The sequence below is a fragment of the Amblyomma maculatum genome, chromosome 3 (assembly GCF_055883805.1).
Source record: "Amblyomma maculatum isolate TAMU_Amacu chromosome 3, ASM5588380v1, whole genome shotgun sequence".
In the NCBI taxonomy this organism is placed as follows: Eukaryota; Metazoa; Arthropoda; class Arachnida; order Ixodida; family Ixodidae; genus Amblyomma; species Amblyomma maculatum.
In genome coordinates this window covers 35,039,477-35,063,065 of record NC_139346.1, presented here as the reverse complement: position 1 = coordinate 35,063,065, position 23,589 = coordinate 35,039,477, and the positions used below count along the sequence as shown (strand labels likewise).

The 23,589-nt window shown below is 43.7% G+C and overlaps 1 protein-coding gene across 1 annotated transcript; it reads left to right on the top strand.

Moving 5' to 3' along the window:
• The first annotated feature begins 316 nt into the window (after positions 1–316).
• Mvk (Mevalonate kinase) lies at positions 317–21,271 on the top strand. The gene is made up of 9 exons (XM_084597439.1): positions 317–458; positions 838–982; positions 1,090–1,240; positions 4,136–4,368; positions 4,726–4,774; positions 11,337–11,427; positions 13,408–13,524; positions 16,175–16,346; positions 17,902–21,271. Exons 1-9 carry the CDS (start codon positions 387–389, stop codon positions 18,006–18,008), a joined length of 1,137 nt encoding a protein of 378 aa, XP_084453565.1. The 5' UTR covers positions 317–386; the 3' UTR covers positions 18,009–21,271.
• The last annotated feature ends 2,318 nt before the right edge of the window (positions 21,272–23,589 follow it).

Genomic DNA, 23,589 nt, shown 5'->3' with positions numbered 1-23,589 from the left:
GTCTTCGTATAAAAAAGATCACTTGCGTGGCCACAAATATAGAACAATTACCTTAGATCCTTCGAACTACTGCTACTACTACTACTACTGCTACTGATATTCCATAGCTGCACGACAAAAAATTGCAGGTTTTTATTGTTAAACCAAGATTTAGTGCATCGTTTACTGCATTCAGAACAGAAGTTAACTCTACCAGAGCGTACTAACACAAAAAAACTTAGAAACTAATATTCATGTTTTTTGACAAAACTTGGAAGGGAAAAAAATCTCACGTCTGTTCACCATGGGCAAAACCAAAACCAAAACAAAACGCGTGGGCGGTTCAGTGTCGGCGAGCTTTCAGTGCGCTTTGTTGATCTGCGGACGAGTGACATCGTCTGCTAGCAATGGTCGTCTGCACGGCATCGGCACCGGGGAAGACCATAATTCACGGCGAGCACGCTGTAGTGTTCGGCAAGGTGAGCTACACTGCTGAACAAAGCCACGTCCAATGCGCTTGCAAAGTTTGCCCAAGCTTCACCGCCACGCTGAAGCTGCAGTTTTCCTGGATAGACGAGTCAACAGAACCGAAGCTCGCTCGTGCGTGTAGCGCGTACATTTCCGTCCCGGTTAGGAAGACAAACGCACTCCTTTTTTTCTTTCCTTCTCCTGCTCGATATTCGTTGCCTGGCCTGGTTTTTCCTTAAGTTTCGTGTGACGTAGCTTTGAAGGTATATGAAATCGGCGATATCGTACGTGCCGATCATGCTGCGATGGAACCTGCGTATATATGTATTTTGATACGTACGGTTATTGAACGCATATGTCATTTTTCTCTCATTCCACTCCCCTCCCTAGGCCGCAGTTGCAGCGAGCGTTGACCTGAGGACCTGCGTTAGTTGCAGCGAGCACGAGTCGCTTGTGGTGTTGGAGGCAACGGATCTCGCCTTTGTCGCAACTTGGCCCGTCAGCAAGTTCGAAGTTTTCTCTGTTCCTGAAGAAGGTGCGCATCGCACCTATTGTGCAGGTTTTTATCTCCGATCAGGAAACTTGCGAAGAAAAACACGAAACTCTAGCCGGTACAACTAGATCATGAAATATTCTACGCAGGCTACGCATCCACTGTGATACCATCAGCCAGCCTCGTGCCAGAGATCTGCAGCAGTTTTGAAGTGGATCCAGACTCGACAGACCGTGCAGACCGGAGCAAGCTCGCTTTCCTTTTTCTCTACGTTGGTATTGCACTCAGGCACAACAACGGGTAACTGCATGACTGCACATATGCTCATCTTATTTATATGCATATATATGCTTCCACAGCATGTATGTGTACCATAATGCCCCGTTTCTGACTACACCATATTCTTCATTCTGGCTTCACAACCTTCTGCAGTAGTGAAACAATGTACCATATTATAACCATATTAAAATGAGGGTGAAATATATGCAAGGCAAGTTCTCAACAAGGAACAGTACAGGGACAATATTGAAAACGCAGGGGACACAAAGGAAGCTAGCTCGAACTAGTAAAACAAAAATGTCTTTTTCCTTCTTTCTTCTTGTGCTTCTCGTATTCTTACATCACGTCCCTGCATTGTTTGTTCTTTCCAATTTACACATATATTGTCTGCAATTGATGCTTTAAATTTGGTGGGTATTAATGATTGCCATTTATGAATCCTTTTCCTAAACAGCAGAAGCTTGACGTTGTGAGAATTTATCATTCAATGCTACAACAGTCGTACCAGTGCCAGTGCTGGGAATTAAGCTTTGTGCTGAAAAATGTAAAATTTAGAAATTTGTCATTTTCAGCCACCTACGGAAGGCACACTTCCCATTGGCCACAGTTGCCCACAATTGTTGGCTGGAAAGGCCAATACATTAGGATTATGTAAGTTATCCTCAGTACAGGGAAGCCAGCAAACATGCAGGTAACAGAGGAAGAATACATAAATGCTGGAAAGCAATGGCTGAGAAAGAAATAAAAGCCTCTGCTTCAAAGTATTTGGCGAGTTCAAGCCTGCTTCTGCTTAAAACTATAGAATATTGTGACTGGGCATACCACTTGGGTATAGATAGTATGCAACATTCATTTCTGTCATGTCATCGCTCACGAATTGCAGCTTCCTCTAGAATTGTGGGCAAAAAATGGTGATGTCATTTAAACCAATACATTTTACCAAACTGGAAAATAATCTGTGCAGCTGTCTTTCCTTCTCCCCCTGTTATATGCTTCTTGGTGGCCATGTATGGTGAAAGTGTCAGCAAGTAGGGCTATAAAAAAGTATGTGTTCAAATGCTGACTGTGTGAAGAACACAAGCTGACCAGTGGCCGCGAGCAAATTTTGAAAAATAAAGCATAAAACAAATAAGTCCTTTTCTGTAGCATAAGTACAACAGCAACACAATTCACTCTAGATCAGTGGTGTCACCTGCTGAAACCAAAACTTCCCCTACCAAGGCCCAAAGATTGCTTTTTTTGGTCACATTATCCCTACAGCAGTTTGGAAAAATCTGCATTTGCTTCCAGGTTCTTCTTTTTTTTTTTTTTTTTTCAGTGCTCTTTGCTGCTGTTTGATATTAATGAAAGGTCGAGTGGGCTATTTGCTTTTTCTTTTCTGAGCAAGCAGGAGGCCATGTGGAAGAAGTGTTGGTGACTACCGTCACTTCACAAGGCGCACATGATAAACTTTTCACGACTGCAGTTGTAGCAACTGTTGTAGTTCAAGTTCGAAAGTAAGCAGGATGAAATATTTTCAATGATACTTTCGTATGCGTTGTGCTGTTCTCTCCCTTTTTTTTGTGGGACCTGTAGCCACAGGTTTGCACCTTGCCTAGATTGACATGAACTTCATCATCAACCAGAAACTGTCTAGCTGAAAAATTCCCTTTATTTTCCTGCTAATTTGTAAACTACCCTGAAAACTTCCAAGTATTCCTTTTTCCCTTTAGGTTTGAGCCTAGCCAGAAAATTCCCTAATGAGGGACTCTGGAAAACTGCCCAAATTTAACGTCGCTGATTTCGGAAACTTGAACTGAAATGGGACAGAAAATCAAAGGGAAATATATGGAGTTAAATTTACAGGGTGTGGTGATGTTGATGAGGGAACAGAGCACCAGTTAACTTTTAGTAAGTTAGAACTGCTGTAGTGTAAGAGACTCTGATGTCAATCACAGCCAAGCGAGGGTAACATATGCTTTTGGGAGAACAACTGGGGAAACCTGACATTGAGAAGTGGAGAAAAATTTCATTTGTATGACTCTTGCACAAAAGGAAGCAAACATATAAAACTCAAACTGTATGAGAAGCAGTATGTCAATGTTTTCTTGAAAAATTGCCGGCATTACCTTATATCATTCATTCACTGTACTGTCAAGGCAATGCACACCTCTATCAAATAATTGGCCATTTAATGACATTCTCATCAACCCATTCCAGGGGTTTTCCCAGGAGTTGAAATTGGAGGGAGTGCCTAAATTTTTAGTGGGCGAGGGCACTGATGGTAGAATAGAAGTGATTGAGGGTCATTAGTGGTAGTCATCAACTTAAAAAAAGTATTCATCATAAATTCAGTCAGTTCAGTCGTGTCCGACTCTTCGTGACGCTATGGACCATATCACGCCACGCTTTCCGGTCTCTCACTATCTTCCTAACATCACATAACTTAGGGAGGTGTATTCAGAAAAACAAGGAGAATGCACAGGGAAATCGATTTGGTTTGGTTTATGGGGTTTAACGTCCCAAAGAGACTCGAGCTATGTGACGCCGTAGTGGAGGACTACAGATGTTTCAGCCACCGGAGGTTCCTTAACCTGCACTGACATCGCACAGCACACGGATGCCTTGCTTTTCGCCTCCATTAGAAAGCTGCCACCACAGTTGGAAGTAAATCTGTAGGGAAATCATTTAGGCTTGTAAACCTTTTCAATAATCGGTGGTTGGGCGCCGCCATAGTACTCGCTGGACTGCATTCTGTGCGTGTCGCTAGCACAGTGGTGGAAACCGCAGCGGAATCGGTTTTTCTGCAGTCCAGAGAGGAGGCTTTTTGACATCTCCCCCACCTGATGAAAAGGTCTATACTATGTCACTTTTCCATGGAGACATGACTGATTGTGGGGATGGCCTGTATGTCATTCAAACTATATTTGTGCACAGGTGCTTTTCCCCAGCCAAGTTCACTGTCAAGTCGAGGCTTCCCCTGGGGGCTGGCCTTGGTTCTTCGGCCTCGTACAGCACAGCCTTGGCAGCTGTGGCCCTGGCACAGTGCCATGCCGTGCAGCACCCACTCACCAACGATGACCGCGAGCTAATCTCCTTGTGGGCCTTCCAGGCAGAGTGCTTCCTTCATGGGCGGCCTTCAGGCATTGACAATGCCATCTGCGCTCATGGTGTGTTACTCCCCACTCCCCCTTTCCCACCACAGCTACAGCTTTTGTTAACAGCTGCTGAATGCCATCTCAAGGACTTGGGGAACACTTTTACTAAACAAATATTTGATGAGAAATGTTCATCTATCTAGCCACAGTAGGTGCGCATTGGAAAGTCATGTTAACGGGGTGGCTGCGACCGGTGTGTGACAGGGTTAAATTAGAGGTGATTTAGGGAGGTCCTTTTTTTTTTTTTTTTTGTAGCAGATGTAACCAGTTGGCGATGATGATGGTCATGCAGGAATGAGTATGCATGCTAGCTGTGACCAGTGGGAGCTCTTATCAATAGGATCAGAAAGAATAGTCCTCTCTTTCCAGGAGGTGCCCTTCTTTTCAAGGGAGGGAAAATATGCGATACTCTGAAGAGGTGAGTGCTACCGGTTTGGTGTTTCATTTCTGCAACAGGCAATAGTGACTGAGCTGTAGTGATGATAGATGCTTAGCCAAGTCGTAAGTAATGCTAGTGCTTACAGTAGTATACATGCTTTACACTGCAGAATCATAAAACAAAGGAAGAGAAGGTAGACAAGAATGCTATCCGATTTTGTTTGCATCAATCTAATTCATCGTCTCCACTGTTTTTTTTCATTGCTCTTCCACATTGCAGCTGAAAATTTTATTATTTAGGCCCCAAAACATCCCATTTCAGTGTCTTCCTGAACAAGCTTGAAATCTCCGTTAATTAAAAAAAAAAGAAAAGATGATACTAGTTGTTAAAGTTCCCTGATAATAAAAAAAAAAGTACTTTACGCAGTTTTAGATGAAAGCCTTACTATCCTCATTAGACGAAATTCCGTCAGTGATTGTTGTTGTTGAGGGCAAGAGATGGTCACAAGTGCAATGATGGCATGCCTCAACCAACCCCTGTATTCCCAGCGCTGAAGGGCTGAGAGGAGCCATCTTCTCTCATAGCCTCCAGTATAGTGTACTGGAATTGTAGTATACCATATGCCTGGCTCGCCATTCGCCCGAACGGCATAACTGGCAGCCCTAAATGTGGCATCAGTTTTTCCGTGTCCCCATTCCCCATTCAGTGACTTTTGCGTGACATCACAATTTCTAGTTGCGTAAAGTATACATCTTACTCAAGTTGGAGGCTAGCATGATGCAGGGATTTCAACTGATGACATATAAACACAAAATAAAAAAAAAAGACAATAAAAACTGGTTTTTAGGAAAGGAAAGAACAAATATACATTTCTTTTTGGACATCTAAACCGCACCTTGAGAAAAAGGAAGAAGATAGAAGGGAATAAGAAAGAAAGAGGTGCTGTATTGTCCGGATGCGGTATAATTAGACTGCCTGGGGCAATGGTGGCATAGAGGTAGAACGTCTGCCTTGTGTGCAAGAGGACCGTGGTTCGAATCACTGTGCCGCACAATTCTCCACCAGATAAAAAGGCAAAATCCGCGTTTGGGGTACAACCTAATGCCAGTGATCACCTCCGGAAACGCACTCCCTCGCCACAACAGGATTTGGTCACCCTAATGTAGTAATTGGCTGCAACCTCCTATGATTGCTATAAATGCCCCCCCGGTCCTCAGTCACCAGCGGCTGCGGAGCGACTGACCACAGCAGCTGTCAGACCTGCAACGCAGCAAAGTGTGCTAAGAATGTCTGGCTCTGGCCAGGCACCCATTGGAAACTGAACCTGACAATATTTAACACTAAAACCCTAGCTAGTGAGGCTAGTTTAGCAGTCTTCTTCGAGGAACTAGCATGCATGAAATGGGATGTCATAGGGCTTAATATGGTTAGGAGGTCAAATGATGTATATACTGTACTCAAAAGTGGGTATGTATTGTGTTATTGAGGTTTATCGGAGAGACAAGGCCTAGGAGTAGGGCTCCTCCTCAATAAGAACACAGCTGGTAACATAGATGAATTATAGCATTAACGAGCAGGTGGCAGGCATCGTAATTAAGCCTAATAAGCATTACAATCAGAAGGTTGTGAAGGCCTACGCACCTACATGTAGTCATGATGACGACGCAGTTGAAAGCTTCTACGAAGATGTAGAATTGGCAATGGGTAAAGTAAAAACACAGCGTACTATACTGATGGAAGACTTCAATGCCAGAGTAGGCAAGAAGCAGGCTAGAGTGGGTGAACACGGCATTGACTCTATGAATAGCAGAGGGGAGTTATTTGTTCAGTGTGCAGAGCACAATAACATAAGAAGCATGAGTACCTTCTTCAGCAGACAAAACAACTGGAATGGACATGGAAAAGTCCTAAAGGAAAGACTGTACAATACTGAAGGACGGACATGTATTGTGTTATAGAGGTTCACCGAAGAGGCAAGAACTATGAGCAGGGTTCCTTGTCAATAAGAATTCTATAGCATGAATGAGAGGGTGGCAGACATCATAATTAAGCTTAATAAACAGTATAAACTCAAGGTTGTACAGGCCTATGCGCTTACATGTAGTCATGACGACCAGGTAGTCGTAAGCTTCTACGAAGATATAGAACCTGCAATGAGGACAGTAAAAATGCAGTATGCTATATCGATGGGCAACTTAAAAAAAAAAAAAAAGTCTGAGACTAGGCAGTGGGTGAATCAGACATTGGCTCTAGGAACAGCAGAGGGGAGCTATTAGTTGAGTTTGCAGAGAGCAATAACGTAAGAAGCATGGATACGTTGTTCAGCAAATGAAATGACCGGAAGTGGACATGGAAAAGTCCTAAAGTCAAACTGACTTCATAATGTGTTCTAATCTTGACATTGTGCAGCATGTACATAGAGATAATCAGAAAGGTGTGATCTAAATCTGAAAAGGGAATGAAACAGATTAGTAAGGACGAAGTCCATCAACGAATTAGCAGTGAGAGGGAAGGTAGAATTCAGGATCTCGCTGCAGAATAGATATTAAGGTTTAACTGCAGAAGACAGATTTATTGCATAAGCAATGAACACCTTCAAAGATATCATTACTGAGAGAACAGCAGAGGTAGGTGGTAGCATAGTTAGAGAGGATACCGGTAAATTATCTAGGCAGAAGGAAGATTTGATTAAGAAATGCCAAAATATGAAAGCCTCAAACACAACAGACAGGATAGAACTGGTAGAGCTATCAAAGCTAATCAACATGGAGAAAATCGAGCATCCTCTAAATAATGGTGGCAGCCTTAAAGTGATGAAGGTAAAATTAGGCATAGGCAAAAATCAGATTTATGCGTTAAGGGGCAAGGTGGGAAATGTCATCACTAATATGGACACAATAGTTAAAGTAGTGGAGGAGTTTTATATTGACCTATATAGTAGCCGAAGTAGTCAGGACAATGAGATTGGCATTATTGAAGGGCAATCAGACGTTCTGCCAGTAACGAAGGAAAAGGTTAAGAAAGCTTTAGAACCTATGAAAAGGAGGAAAGCAGCTGGGGAAGATCAGGTGACTGCAGATTTGTTGAAGGACACAGGGGATATCGTGCTAGAAAAATGCCTGGTAATATCGACAGTACTAGAATGATAGAAGAATGCAAATATATTATTTTAATTCATAAGAAAGGGGACGCAAAGGAGTTTAAAAATTATAGACTAATCAACTTATTATCTGTTATGTACAAGGTATTTGCTAAGTAATCATTAATAGAATCAGGATAACCTTAGACTTCAGTCAACCAAAAGATTTCGGAAAATATGCTCTACTATCGATCATATCCATACTATTTTTTCACCAGCCTGACTATACCCACTGCAGGGCGAAGGCCTCTCCCATATTTCTCCACTTAACCCGGTTCTGTGCTAGCTGCATCCACTTGACCCCTGCGAACTTCTTAATCTCATCCGCCCACCTAACTTTCTGCCGCCCCCTGCTACGCTTTCCTTCCCTTGGAATCCAGTTTGTTACCCTCAGCGACCATCGGTTATCCTCTCTTTGCACTACATGTCCTGCCCATGTCCATTTCTTCTTCTTAATTTCTACTAGAATGTCGGTAACTTGAGTTATTTCTCTGACCCACTCTGCACGCTTTCTATCTCTTAATGTTACCCCTACCATTTTTCGTTCCACAGCCCTCTGGGTTGTCCTCAACTTAAGTAGAACTCTCTTGGTTAGCCTCCACGTTTCAGCCCCATAGGTGAGTACAGGCGAGATGCAACTGTTGTATACTTTCCTTTTGAGCGATACCGGTAAGCTGCTAGTCATAATCTGCGAGTGCTTGCCAAATGCGCTCCATCCCAATCTTATTCTTCTAGTTATTTCCTTTTCATGGTCGCCTACTACTTCCAGCATTTCGCTACCTAATGTAAACTGCTGTTTCTTCCTGAGGCTGTTGAACATTACCTTAGTCTTCTGCATATTGATTTTCAAGCCTACCTTTCTACTTTCCCTGTCTAGGCCATCAATCATTATTTGCAGTTCATCCCCTGAGTTGCTTAGCAGGACAATGTCATCAGCAAATCGCAGATTACTAAGGTATTCTCCATCTACCCTTATCCCTACCTGCTCCCATTCCAAGTCTCTGAATACTTCCTCTAAACAAGCTGTGAATAGTACTGGGGAGATTGTGTCTCCTTGCCTAACACCTTTCTTTATGGGAATTTTGCTACTTTCTTTATGCAGAACTATGGTTGCTGTGCAGCCACTATATACACCTTCCAGCACTTTCACGTACGGTTCGCCTGCATCACCGCCGAGGTTTCAACTGAGTCAAATGCTTTTTCGTAATCAATGAATGCTATGTATAAGGGCTGGTTATATTCCGAGCATTTTTCTATCACCTGATTGATGGTATGGATATGATCGATAGTAGAGTATCGTTTCCGAAACCCTGCTTGATCCCTTGCTTGATTGCAGTCTAAGATTGTCCTGATTCTATTAGCGATTACCTTAGTAAATACCTTATACGTAACAGACAGTAAGCTGATTGGTCTGTAATTTTTAAGGTCCTTAGAGTCCCCTTTCTTGTGAATGAGGATAATGTTTGCATTCTTCCATGGTTCCGGCACCGTCGATGACACCAGGCACTGCGTATACAGGGTGGCCAGTTTTTCTAGCACGATATCCCCCCCCCCCCCCCCCCCGTCCTTCAGCAAATCTGTAGTTATCTGATCCTCTCCAGCTGATTTCCCCCTTTTCATAGTTTCCAGTGCTTCCTTGACCTCGTCCTTCGTCACTGGTTTATGGAGCTTATCATAGGAGGTTGCGGCCAATTACTGCACCAGGGTGGCCAACTCCTGTTCTGGTGAGGGAGTGCGTTGCCGGAGGTGTTCACCGGCATCAGGTCGCACCCCAAACCTGTGTATGCAATTCCATCGACACGCGGATTTTTTTTTTTTTTTTTCATCCGGTGGAGAATTGCGCGGCACCGGGATTTGAACCTCGGTCCTCTTGCATGCGAGGCGGATGTTCTACCGCTACGCCACCGCTGCAATCCATACTATAAAGCAGGTTAAACCAGGTGATAGAAAAAAGCTCGAAATATAACCAACCTCTATACATAGCATTAACTAATCACAAAGTATTTGACACAGTTGAAACCTCTGCAGTCATGCAGGCATTGTGAAATCAGGGTGTAGATGAGCCGTATGTGTAAGTATTGTAAGATATCTATAGTGGCTGCACAATAACCATAGCTGTGCATAAAGAAAGTAATAAAATTCTTATAAGGAAAGTTTTCAGGCAAGAAGACACAATCTCCCCACGGTTATTTACAGCTTGCTTGGATAGTGTATTAAAAGGCATGGAATAGGAGCACTTGGGCATCAGAGTCGATGGAGAATATCTCAGTAATCTGCAATTCGCTGATGAGATTGCCTTGCAGGCAATTCATGGGATGAGCTGCAAAGAATGATGGATGACCTAGACAAGAAAAGCAGGAAGGTAGGCTTTAAAATCAATATGCAGAAGACTAAGGTAATGTTCAACAGCCTCGGGAAGGAACAGCAGTTTAAAATATGCAGCGAAGCACTGCAAGCAGTAAGCGAATATGCCTACTTAGGACAGATAGTAACCACAGATCTGCATCATGAAAGGGAAATAACTAAGAGAATTAAATTAGGATGAAGCGCACTTGGCAAGAACTCGTCGCAGATTATAACTAGCAGTTTACTGGTATAGCTCAAGAGGAAAATTATATAACAGTTTCATCTTGCCTGTATTTACCTGTTTGGCTGAAATGTGGAGGCTAATGAAAATAATTCTATTTAAAATGAGGGCAACACAGAGAGCTACGGAACAAAAAATGGTAGGGGTAGCATTAAGAGATAGGAAGCGTACAGAGTGGGTTAGAGAAATAGCTTAATGGCATTCTAGTGGAAATCAAGTAGAACAAATGGGCATGGAAAAGGCGTGTAGTGTGAAGAGAGGATAACCAATGGTCACTAATAACAACAAATTGGATTCCAAGGGAAGGAAAGCATAGCAGGGGGCAGCAGAAAGTTAGGCGGGCAGGTGAGGTTAAGAAGTTTGCAGGGTTCAAGTGGATGCAGCTAGCACAGGACTGGGTTAGTTGGAGTAATATGGGAGAGGCGTTCAACCTGCAGTGGGTATAACCCAGCTGATGATGATAATGGGACCTTTACCGCAAAGACATCGCACATAAGATGGACACATTTTGAGTTTCACTTAGATTGAAACATGGCCGTTGTGGCCAGGTTTGAAGCTGGATACTGTGGCTCAGCAGCTGAGCATCCTAACTACAAAATCATCGCAACGGTGACATATTCACGCCTTCGCACAGCACGTAAGCAGTCGTAATGCCCTCCATACCTTTTACTTCTCAACCTCCCTCCAAAGAAAGCAAAACTTCCCAAATGAAACATCACCGTTTCTTGCCTGTGTAAACCCAAGTTGCTTATGCTTAAACAAAGCCAGACAGCTTCTGAAGCAAAGTTATAACTGAAGGCACTCCGAAGTGCAGGATGCAATGCAATGACACTTGTCTTTTAAGTTTGTCTGTTTGGGGACACGTTTGTCTGCAGCATGCCCGCCTACAAGGTGCTGCTCATCAACACCCAAGTTCCCAGAAATACCAAAGCTCTGGTGGCCATGGTCAAGAAGAGGCATGACCAGGTGACGCCCATTCTGACATGTCGCACTAGAGACTATGAACAAATGCTCCGCAGCAGCTCTTGGCAGATGAGTGAGCAGCACGGCAATGCTGATGTAGCTTGCAACACCAGAGGAGAAAGCTATCTTTTGATCAATTAATAATAATAATAATAATAAGTATAGTTGATTCAGTACCATGTGTGATGATAAATCAATGGTTGGCCATGCACTATGTTTTATGCTGCTTGGGGTTTCACGTTCAAAAGGAGCACACGCAGGCTATGAAGGATGCCACAGTTGATATGGGGTTGCTGATTACTTTCAACCATTCGCATTTTTTTTTTTAATGTGCACTGACACTGCACAGCACACAGGCAGCTTTGCATTTTGACTCCTTCATGGCTACGCAACGGGTCAGTCTCAGAATCAACCTTGCTCTCAGCAAGCATAGCCACTAAGCCACCACAGTGGGTGCTGTGAACATCGCAACGCTTTGGGAAGCAGGCATGCATATTCCTGCTCGAATATCGAATAGCAGAGGCATTTCATCCTGCCTTTTATCTTTTTGTTTGGCAGCAGCGCAGTGGCTTTTTGCAACGAAGCCAATCCAAGTATGCCATTCTCTGTGTTGATATCAGTCTGTGGGAGCAATTTTGCACTAAAAGCCACGGCAGCAATGTCCTTTCCTGACAAAGAAGAAGACATCCATGAAAATTTAACTTAGTAATAGATGGCATTTTCATGCCTTCATTGAAAGGCCCTGCTGTCATAACGTAGGATCATCACTGATAGCACCATACTTGGATTTGTTTTGTCAATAAGTTGCAGGTGCTGTTTAAGATATCTCAGAATTCCAGGCACCTTCAAATTTTCAGTACAAGCAAGTCAGCAGCTTATTTGGGAAGAGCATTAATTCCTATCCTCCGAAGTGATGTCAAATGCATCATTTTTACTCTTCTCCCAAGTTAAACTGCAGGGTTGGGAAATAGCACGTATTTGAGCAGCCACACTGTAAATAATGCAAATGCCCCACACAGGAAAGTGCAGATAAGTGAAGAATGTTTGCAAAACACTGCATCACCTTGAGTTGGCATTGTTCACTGTGCTCACAATTATTGCCTGGCTGACTCACGGCAACATGTCTTTGGCTGCAGTGATCTTGTTAAGAATTACTAATTCAGAGATATGAACTCGCGTTACCATACTTGCGACATCAGGAGCATGCTGAAAGCATTATTTCTAGAGGTGTGCGAATACTGAAATTTTCGAACATGAATCACATACGAATATAGGGGGAAAATGCTTTTGCATAACAAAGATCTATTCAGTGAAAAGAAAAAGAACAATTAAAAAAACAGCAAACATTCATGGACCTGGTTAGTTCAGAATTCACACAATATTTGCAAATAAATTTAGACTAGAACTGCATGAAACTGTATGTCCTACTGAATAATCCAGTGTATATAATTTATGCAGAATTCTGTACACCATATTATTTTTTCTACGGGAAGGACCTACATGAAACCAGATGGAAGTGTTATAGTATCACTGCTGAATACAGTAAACTCATTAATTGAAGGCCGAATTAACCTAAAGCTGAGATTATTGAATCAACTTGAGAAAACTGCTGAAAACTGTTCACTTCACAGTAATTGTCTGATGAACACCTGTACGATGGTTTTCTGGATTTGAAATGAAACTGAAGCCAGAATGGCATTTTTTTCCTGGTTTCTCTTCGCAAGGCACTCTTCGCAAAATGCCCTCAGCGCGTTTTGAGAATGCTTCATTGCTCAGTCCATGTGGTCAAACATTGCAGGAAGCGTGCAGTGCAGTGAAACTGTGGCGAATTGGAAAGTTCTCGGCGCATTCAGTAATTTTCAAACATTTGGAAAATTCTGAAAATCAATTTTTCTAATATTCACACACCTGTAGAACATAATTCACGACCCCATCCATGCAGTCAATTTCCCGAGTGAACGTAAATTCCTTTCTTGTCATTAGTTTCCAGAAATTATCAAGCCTGTCCTGGAGTCCATCGAGGCAATTTCTGAGAACTTCTGGAAGCTTCTCAAGAGTTCAAATGAGCTAAATGGAAACAACATTTTTTCTAAAGCATCGGTGAGTGCCTTTTGCTGGTTCAATACGTTAGATTTGCACCAACTAGCCCAAATGGTCACCATGTTAAAGTATGTTGTCTTCATGTTCTAAAATCATGTAGTAAATTTAAAAGTTGAGTGCCTTGTTTCATCACTGCATTTTTTGCCAGTTTATATGTAGACGGAGAAAGCATAATAGGTGAGGAACAAGAAACGAAGCACCTGAGGCATGGTAGTCTTCCATATGATATAATGTGCGCGTGTATACATATATATATATATATATATATATATATATATATATATATAGTGAAAATGAAGACCGTTTGAAACAATTTATTAATGTTTCAGCTCTGGAACACCCTTTGTCAGACATTCTGATGTCGAAACGGCAATAATTTGTTTCTAACGTTGGTCTTTCTTTTCACCATTCACAGTGCCTAAGATTTCCTTTTCAATGTGTATATATATTCCGGTATGTATGTATATATATTACTTTTTTAATATCTTGGTTACATTTAACTGGGACACCCGGTATGTATGTATGTGTGTACACATGCATACATACCGGGTGTCCCAGTTAAATGTAACCAAGATATTAAAAAAGTAATATGGGCCCTAGCCCAGTGAAATGATTCCAGAGCTGTTCAAAGTCACCTATGCTAATCTGCAGCATTTTTTTCATTCACCAAAGTTAATTAGTAAAGATTAATTAGCTGTTTCCTAGATTATTTCCTTGAGAGAAAAAAGTATCAATACAGAAGTTGTAGATCTTCTCGAGAAATGGCTGGTTATGTTGTTTCCACCATGCTATGACTTGCACTGCTCCATTTTTAAGCCTTCAAAAAATGCTGTCAAGCGGCCAGCTGTTATTTCAAATCATTCACCAAGCCTTCAAAAAATGCTGTCATGCGACCAGCTGTTATTTCAAATCAATCACCAAGTGCGTACAACTAGCTTCATCGTAGAGAGCACGGCAGGGCTTAAACATTTACATGCTATCTCAGCTTTTTTCCGAGCCCTGGGTGCCTCAGCTGTAGCGGGCTTGAACAACTGCGGGCACGTTGTAATCATAATGTACAAACTTTTTATTTTTGTGAGGCCTCAAACTCCTGCCCCTTGCAAGTACCATATATCCTAGAGTACTCTAAATGTATACGAGAACAAAAAAATTGCTGTGAAACAAAAACAAAACGCTTTTTTTTTTTCACGTAGAATAGAGATTTGCTAATTTCAGAGAGCAAACTGCATTCAATGCCTAATCTTGATGCCATGGGCTGCTGGTCTCATTTTTCGAGGCAGAAGCTCCAGTGGTCCATGACCACACACGCAGGCACAAAAAAAGTGCTGTGCTGTGTGTAGTCTCTTTTTTTTAGTCACTGTTCAACATAAAAATTTCCAGAAAAACTTCTTTAAGTCTCATGAACGGCTGCATAGGTCGCGCCGCACTCTGGAGGAGCCTGAGCGCGACCCCATCAAAAGTCACACACAACATCTACTGGGTGCCAGGACACACCGACATAGTGGGGAACGAACGCGCCGACGAGGTAGCTCGAGGGTACACGAGCCGAGCTTCCTTTCAATCGGACGATCTACCCGAGCGAGTCGGCCCTATGTACTCAGACATTCTGAACTACTATAAAGGGGTATGGATCCGCTATCCGCCGTCTCATCGGGACCTAAAACAACAAGAGGCAGTGTACTGGCGAAGACTGCAGACAGGAACATTCCCTAACCTGCATATCCTAAGCAAGATTTACCTGTCACAATATCGGGACACCTGCCCATGGTGTGGTAGCAAACCTTCATTATACCACATCACGTGGCAATGTAGAAATAACGATAGCTTTCGAAAAGACCAGAGTGCAGAACAGTGGGAGAACCGGCTCTCCAGCGGCGATCTGATTGCCAACTAGGTCTGATCCAGCACGCCCAGCGAGCAGCGAAGCTCAGCGAAGCCCTGGAATAGGGGCACCAACCCTGTGAGAAGACAGAAGATGGACCTCTTCTGCTACTAGCACAAGACCTTCCTAGAGAAATTAACGTATATCCTATTCTATCCTATCCTATCCTATCCTTAAGTCTCAAACAGAGCTTTCAACAATTTAGGTTCCATGTATACACAAGCCCTTCTCACACACAGGGAAAGTGCTATTTCTACATTACAAAAAAAAAAGTGCAGCAATTGCCTAACAACAGTACACTGACATTATGATATAATTTAATGAAGACAAGTCATCATCAAAGCAAGTGTTCCGCAAGGTGTCAAGATGAGTAACAGCACAGAGTGCAAACAAATAAATCTTATGTGCAGTTTTATGCATGCTACAGGGACTTATGCGTGATGCAGTTGTACATTGCGCTCATCGCACTTATAGCATTATTTATTTTGCAACATCAGCTGAGAAAATTAATAGCTCTTGCCACGTGTTGCAGGTATTCCACAGGTTAAACACACCTACGAAGCTTTCTAATTCATCCTTTCTACATATAGTATATATCTCTGAAAACTATGCATAAAACCAATCAGATGGCAGCTATATTGTAGTGAGCATCTTGTAGTGTAGTGGGCGGTTGATGCACAAGTTGATGCACTAGTGAACAGCAGTACCAGTTATTGCCATTACGCTGCTGCAGTGGTTAAGCGTCCCTTGCACACGTGCCTGGTGCAGGAGCTGGTGCAGATGAACCAGAGCCTGCTCAACTGCCTTGGAGTAGGACATCCACAGCTAGACAGAGTCGCTGCGGTGGCTGCCTCACACGGGCTCATGGCAAAGCTTACGGGGGCCGGAGGTGGTGGCTGTGCACTGGTATTATGCCCTGTCGGCACTGCGGATGCTGTAGGTATGTGTATGGGAGGTACCCACAGGGCACCCTTGGCAGCAGATGGGGTGATTGGTTTGTTAAAAAAAGAACAAACAGAATATGCATCGCATTGGAGCAAGCATGCAGAAACCCTTTTGAGGCGCTGAAGTGCTTTGTGAGAGTTAGACGACATTCAAGGATTCAAATTGGCCTGTAATGAAGCATTCCAAGTTTCTTTAAAGCGCTAGCATTTAAAACGGTGATGCAGTTTCTGGATAACACTGTGATGACATGCAGCTGATGACTTCATGTTGAAGAAGTTCCTGGACCTCTGATGCCTCTGCCCTCCCATATCTGTGTCTTACGGAGTGCCGCCAAGCAATGCTTGTCGATTTCTTGTTTCAAACAAGCTTTCCATCCAGCCACGTTAGTGTCACTGGCATAACACACACAGTGCTGTGCACTAATACCAATCAGTCAATGGAGTAACATCGTGCATAACATGAGAACACTCCCAACTGAGCAGTCAGAGTAGAGCGATGTCACGACAGATGTCAATCACCAATTTCTCCGAACATGATGATGTCACTGTCACTGTGTAAGCACTTTGCCAACAGCATTTTGCACCACCCCAGCTGCCGCCAAGATTCACATAACTATGATGACATATGTCTGGTCAGTTTTTTGCACCTAGAGGGCGCTTGATGATGGTGATGTTACAGAGTGAGTATTGCAAAGCTCACAAAACTGTTGCTAGTGGCAGCTCTGCCCATATTTTGTATTGAACGGGAGTAGTGTTGTAGCTCTATTACCAGAACTCCAGAAGGGCCCTGCTGAATTCAGTCGCCTCAATTTGGCTCACAGTTTATCAGACCTGGGGCAATACAACATAAAAGAAAAACACCAAGCCTCGAAGTCTCTGCCAGTGGTGGTTGAAATGCTGCCGGAAATGAGAGAAAAATTAAATTTAAAATCAGGCAGGATCAGTTGCAAACTTTGTTGCAGAGGAAGCATAGTCAAGTGTTGTAGTGTCCCTGTGCAGCCACCAGCTGACAGTGCCAAAAAGTAAACACTCAACCAAAATCCACGAAGAAAGGAAAGTGGGTCTTAAGTTTGGTACCAGGTGCCACCTCTTATGCTGGAGTTTTGTGCTCAGGAGTGAACAGAATGATTTCAGTGACACAAAGCACAGCTTCACAAGAACTGGCTTGTGTTCATTCTAAGCGGCAACACTGGCTGAAGGCAAGGATAAGTGCACTATACGTTCTTGATGCAAAACAGTCTGCTTTACTGCTACACTGAAAAGGTGAAAGTAAGGGTCAAAATAGAAACTTCACTGGGGTAGAATTGCAAGTGATAAATAACTGTGCTGAGAATAGACTAAATATATAATCGCTCGGTGTCGGTGCACCCAACTTTTACCAGCAGTCTGGTTACGCCACCAATGCTTTCAATTTAGACTCCGCACTGCTTGCATAAAATCTGCCCAGCTGTTCCAATCACACAGGTTGTACAACTAATATTAAAAAATTAATGCTACCAAGTTAATATACTGCGTTAACATGCTTATCTCGAAATAATTGAATCTGTGCAGGTCCAAGTGGTGAAGTTACTTCGCTCGCCGTACTCAAGCAGCTCGAACAGGAGGGCTTCCAGTCTTTTGAGGTGGACCTGGGCTGCCCTGGGGTGTCACTAGACTGACCACCATTCCACGTGTGGGCTCAGATATGCACCGATGAGGCAACGTGGTGCTGAGATGTCTTCACCTTGCTACTCAGAGCCTGTCAATAATCCTGAGCCCTCTAGGTTATGGCTGGGCTGTGCCACTAACAGTAGTGCAGCAGAAGATACAGGGCCGAGCAGAAAAGTGCAGGTAGCGCTGCATGGGAGATCCAACAATTCCTTTCCACTGGCATTTAATACAGGAAAGTGTCTAAAGTTGTCAAAACACGGTAAATGCCCGTTATGAGAACACTGTGAAGGCAGTCAAATGTGGCAATGCACGCTGTCGGTACCATTGCCCTCAGATTGTGAGAATAACTTCAGATTCACATTTTAACTCTTTCCTTATTGTGGGAAAGGTGGGTACTTTGAGTTGGTTCATTTTATGTTACCTAAAAATTATGCATTATATATGTTAACATGCAGCAGATGAAAATGATGCTGGATGATTTTGTTGGGTTCAAGAGGTTTAACGTCCCAACGCAACTCCGAAAATTTAGACCACCTGGGATTCTCTAACGTGCACTGTCATCACACAGCACACAGGCATCTTGCTTTTCACCTAAATCAAAAAGCGGCTGCCACGGCCGGTATCCGAGCCCGGACCCTTGGGCACAGCACTCAGGTGCCCTAACCACTGCACCACTACAGCGTCGTCCTGCCATGACTCAGGCTATGCGGAATGCCACCAAAGTAGTGCTCCAAATAATTTCAATCACCTGCGGCTCTTAACGCACACCAAAACGCACAGTACATGGGCACCTTGCATTTCACCTCCACCGAAACATGGTTGCCATGGCTGGGATCAAACTCAAGTTCCTGGTTCAGCAGTCGAGCACCCCAACCACTGCACCACCGCAGCACGGTACATGATAAGAAAAGTTGAACACAACACTTTTTGGCCTTGCACCAAAAGTGAGTGTTCTATTGTCTATACATTACACAGTAAGTGAAAGTGCCCTAATTATATAGAAACTACACAGACAGCTTTCTATCTGCAGGTCAGTGGTGACTTATGCTCAATGGGGACAGTAAGGAAGAAGTTAATGTAAATGAAGCAACACAAAAAACTAAAAGAACTAGTTGTAAATCATTCTCCAATTATTACAAATTCAGCCTGCATGACCATCAAAAAAACACCACTGAGCTATAATTTTGCACAACGACAAGAAAAGGCCTTCCGAGGTCAAGTGCACAGCTCTAAGCACTGTTCTGCACTTTTTCAAATAGCCAACTCGCGAGCCAGTTGTAAAGAGATTATGCGACGAAAAACAACCCAGCCATGTGTGGTCCTTAAAAGGGTTGTAAAGAGATAAGTGAGCAGAAATGTGCGTTTGCATGGTATTTTACCCTTTCAGTGCAGGCCAGTTTCAGTATAGATAATGATGCGTGACAGCACAGTGTAAGATGAGTTATAGTCGCGGCTTGTCTGATGAATAGTGACAGGCCAAACTTCGTTACCGTGCTTCCTTGCATATAGGTCGACCTGTTTTATTTTTTATTTAGAACTGCACTCTACTCAGGGAGGGGGGGGGGGTCAACCAATATGAAAATCACAGGCACAGAAAAGCTACGACGCACAAAACAAGGGGAGAAAACAGTGTCAGTGATGTCAGTGGAGAAAGCCTTGCATCATAATGCATAACGCACAACGTCTTAACAATGCACAAAAATCACCTCCACTGTGCAGTGGTATCATCATGAGCCCATCTTTTTTTTTACGAGAATTGGACAGGAGATTTCCAGGTAGTGCCAATACAATAATGAACAATCATGAACAAGTGCAGTGGCTTCAGTTGGAGTCCTTGGTAGCGTTTCACTGAGCCATTGTCTTACTTGTGCTAGCATTGAGGTTGATGAGAAAGTGCACCATGCAGATGTAATGGAAACTGACCCTGGCAACGTTTAATGCTAGAACCCTAGATAGTCAAGCTAGTTTAGCAATGCTCATTGAGGAACTTGCGGGCATGAAATGGGAGATCATAGGGATTAGTGAGGCATGTACAATACTGAAGGACGGACATGTATTGTGTCATCGAGGTTTACCGAAGAGACAAGACCTATGAGCAGGGTTCCTTGTCAATAAGAATTCTATAGCATGAATGAGAGGGTGGCAGACATCATAATTAAGCTTAATAAGCGGTATAAACTCAAGGTTGTACAGGACTACGCGCCTACATGTAGTCATGACGACCAGGTAGTCGTAAGCTTCTACGAAGATCTAGAACCTGCAATGAGGACAGTAAAAATGCAGTATGCTATATGGATGGGCAACCTGCAAAAAAAAAAAAAAAAAAAAAAAGCCTGAGACCAGGCAGTGGGTGAATCAGGCATTGGCTCTAGGAACAGCAGAGGGGAGCTATTAGTTGGGTTTGCAGAGAGCAATAACGCAAGAAGCATGAATATGTTGTTCAGCAAACGAAATGACCGGAAGTGGACATGGAAAAGTCCTAAAGGAAAGACAAAGTCAAACTGACTTCATAATGTGTTCTAATCTTGGCATTGTACAGGATGTAGAGGTAATCAGAAAGGTGTGATCTAAATCTGAAAAGGGAATGAAACAGATTAGTAAGGACGAAGTCCATCAATGAATTAGCGGTGAGAGGGAAGGGAGAAGAAGTCAGGATCTCGCTGCAGAATAGATATTCAGCTTGAACTGCGGAAGACAGATTTATTGCATAAGCAATGAACACCTTCAAAGGTATGATTACTGAGAGCACAGCAGATGTAGGTGGTAGTATAGTTAGAGAGGGTACCGGTAAGCTGTCTAAGGAGACTAAAGATTTGATTAGAAACGCAAAAATATGAAAGCCTCCAACCCAACAGACAGGATAGAACTGGTAGAGCTATCAAAGCTAATCAATAGGTGCAAAGTGTCTGATATAAGGAAGTACATATAGCATGGAGAAAATCGAGCATCCTCTAAAGAATGGTGGCAGCCTTAAGGGGGGACGCGGGTCTTAAATTGGTCAAAAATGGGCGAAAAATTGATTTTGAGAAAAATGCATTTTCGGAATGTCTGTACCTTTGAGCACTAGCCTTCAAAATATCAACACTGAATTCGATCGGGAAATGCGGTAAAATCGACTTTTAAAACGCCACGGGAGCCTCGAAATGGCCAAAAAAGGGGTGAAAATTGTTCGAACTTCCCGCGCGCGCCGCGGGTGAAGCAGCCGGCTGGCCGCCGCCATCTTGGACTTGTTTTGAAGATTTTGCGACATCTCCAAATGACTTCGCTCAAACAGAACGACCACCGTCGCGGGTTTTCCGAAAGCCGTTTCCGGTCCGCTGATTGGCTGGAGCGCGCGCTAGCGAAGCGAGCCCCTCGTCTCGCGCTTCCCATTGGCCAGCGCGACTGACGCCATTTTTTTTTGTTTGTTTTTAACGTTCTTCGTCGCGGGTGCTGCTTCGCTCGTTTATGATGCGTTTTCGCGATCGTTATCAGTCGTTCCAGAAGCTGGTGCTGGTCTTTAGACGTAGCTCGGTAGACGTAGCCGTATCAGGAGTGTATTGAAAACGGAAGCGCCTAGCGAGTGCGCGTCGAAGAACGAGTGCGGCGGCGCGCTGCCAGGGTCGCGCGGCGTGTGCTCGACCTAGCTGCAGCACGTCCGGCGGCATATAATCGTTTGCGAGCGGTTCAGAGGCATCAAAGATAGCATCGATATATTTAACTGTTCAGCTGATACTCATGGTCCTCACCGACGCTACCACTTCGTTGCTTTTTTATCGCGTCGCCTCAGACGACAGGCGAGCCTGACATCGCGCCGTTGCCCGCGTTCATTTTCCGCGGACGGCTTCGTTTTTTTTTTTTTTTCCGCATTGTCTAAGTAATCGCGTCGCTGCGCTCAAGGGGTGTGAAAGTTCGAACTTTAGCTCCAGCAAGGGACTTACTGAAAGAAATTCCCGACTTCCAGGGTGCCTTCAGTGATTGGGCAAAGCATTGGCAACAGTGCATCCAAGCAGGGGGAAAATACTTTGAAGATTTCTGAAAAGGTTGTGATGGATATTGAATAAATGATTTATAAAGAGAAAATTCCAGGAACTTTTTGGACAGACCCTGTATAACAGTTCCAAGCAGCTGACGCTACGAACAATGAGGGTGTGTACTATAAACACTAAAGTGAATATAAGTGATGACAAGGATGCGGGATCAAATCCCGGCATCGGCGGCCGCTTTTCGATGGAGGTGAAAAGCAAGGCGTCCATGTGCTGTGCGATGTCAGTGCACGTTAAAGAACCCCAGGTGGTCGAAATTATGAGTCCACTACGACGTCTCTCATAGCCTAAGTTGCTTTGGGACGTTAAACCCCAACAAACCAAACCACAAACCACCAAGTCTTAAGTGCTCCACTGTGCATTTCTCAGTGTAAAGTGTTAAACTGCAACGTTGAAACTCTCAGTGTCATGCAGCTGTGATATATATACTGCACTGTCATTTGTCTTAACAAAACGTTGGTGGCTCCATTGGTCGACCTATATGGTATATAATTTTTTCCATTTGTCTCGTTCCCAAAGTTCCCTGGGGTGAGGAGAGGAGGAAAGGCACGGTCAATTTATACGAGACAATAATCAAATGAGAGTTCATATATTTCTTTTTTTGTGTGTGTGCATTTTGAAATGTTCATGCTTGTAACAGTTTTGTGTGTCTTGTCAGCCTGTCCTGGTACTACTGTACTACTTCTGGGTGAAATGGCTGTGTGTCCAAATAAATTCCCTCATTTCTGTCCAGCTCTGTTGCTGTATCTTTTTCTTTTTCTCTTCTGCAGTCTACCTCGTGATGCACAGAAAGAGTGCAATGGCCAGAAAAAAAGCTCTGGACGTCAATATAGGCACAGGTTTCATTTCATTATAGCCGGGCGTAGAATTCAGTATTTTAACCTCAATACCATGTGCTCACAAACTTTCAGCTGTTAAACCTGGTTATAACGAAATTGTAAAATGTCTGCGATTTTTTGTTACATCCAAGCTTTTGTTCCGTGCAGTTTTTGCATGAAGATGCAAAAGGACAGTGTATGAAAACCAAATTAAGAATTGCCTTAAGGGAAACCACCTCGAAAGTGTTTACAGCAAATCAGAATTATTCGAAGTCATAGAAGCGGATGTCTCACGATCGCACTGATAGCGCGGCGCGACTGCGGTGGCAGCCTCCACCTCCTCTGCGGCTCGCGCGACGCGCTACGAGGGAGCGGGGAAAGGGGGTGAAGGAGAAATCAGTCTAGGGGAGAGGCATGGAGGGCTTCCTTCATAGGGAGAAGGTGCGCGTTGGCACTGCGCACCATGCCGCGCACGCTCTCTCACCATCTCCATGCCCACCACCGTTCTCCAGCTGACTCGCGTTGCCAGCGTGCTCCGCTGTTCCCGCTACAGACGCGCGGGTGCCCGCGAGCAACCACGTGGCACCGATGGACGCGTGCTGCTCGCCCATGTCTTTTTTCTGTTATTTTTTTTCCAGCTTCTAAGCATGAGCTATTGTAGTGTCATGTTCCGACAGCGAAAGCAGCGGAGACTGCTGCGTCTGCCACGGAGATGCGTCTTCGGCGCTGAAATGTGGCGCGTTGTA

Bases quoted from the DNA above. Each gene is read 5' to 3' on its own strand.
- Mvk (XM_084597439.1), top strand. From the start codon at position 387: ATGGTCGTCTGCACGGCATCGGCACCGGGGAAGACCATAATTCACGGC. The intron at 459-837 runs GTGAGCTACACT...TCCCCTCCCTAG, and splicing joins ACGCTGTAGTGTTCGGCAAG to GCCGCAGTTGCAGCGAGCGT. The intron at 1,241-4,135 runs GTAACTGCATGA...ATTTGTGCACAG, and splicing joins GCACTCAGGCACAACAACGG to GTGCTTTTCCCCAGCCAAGT.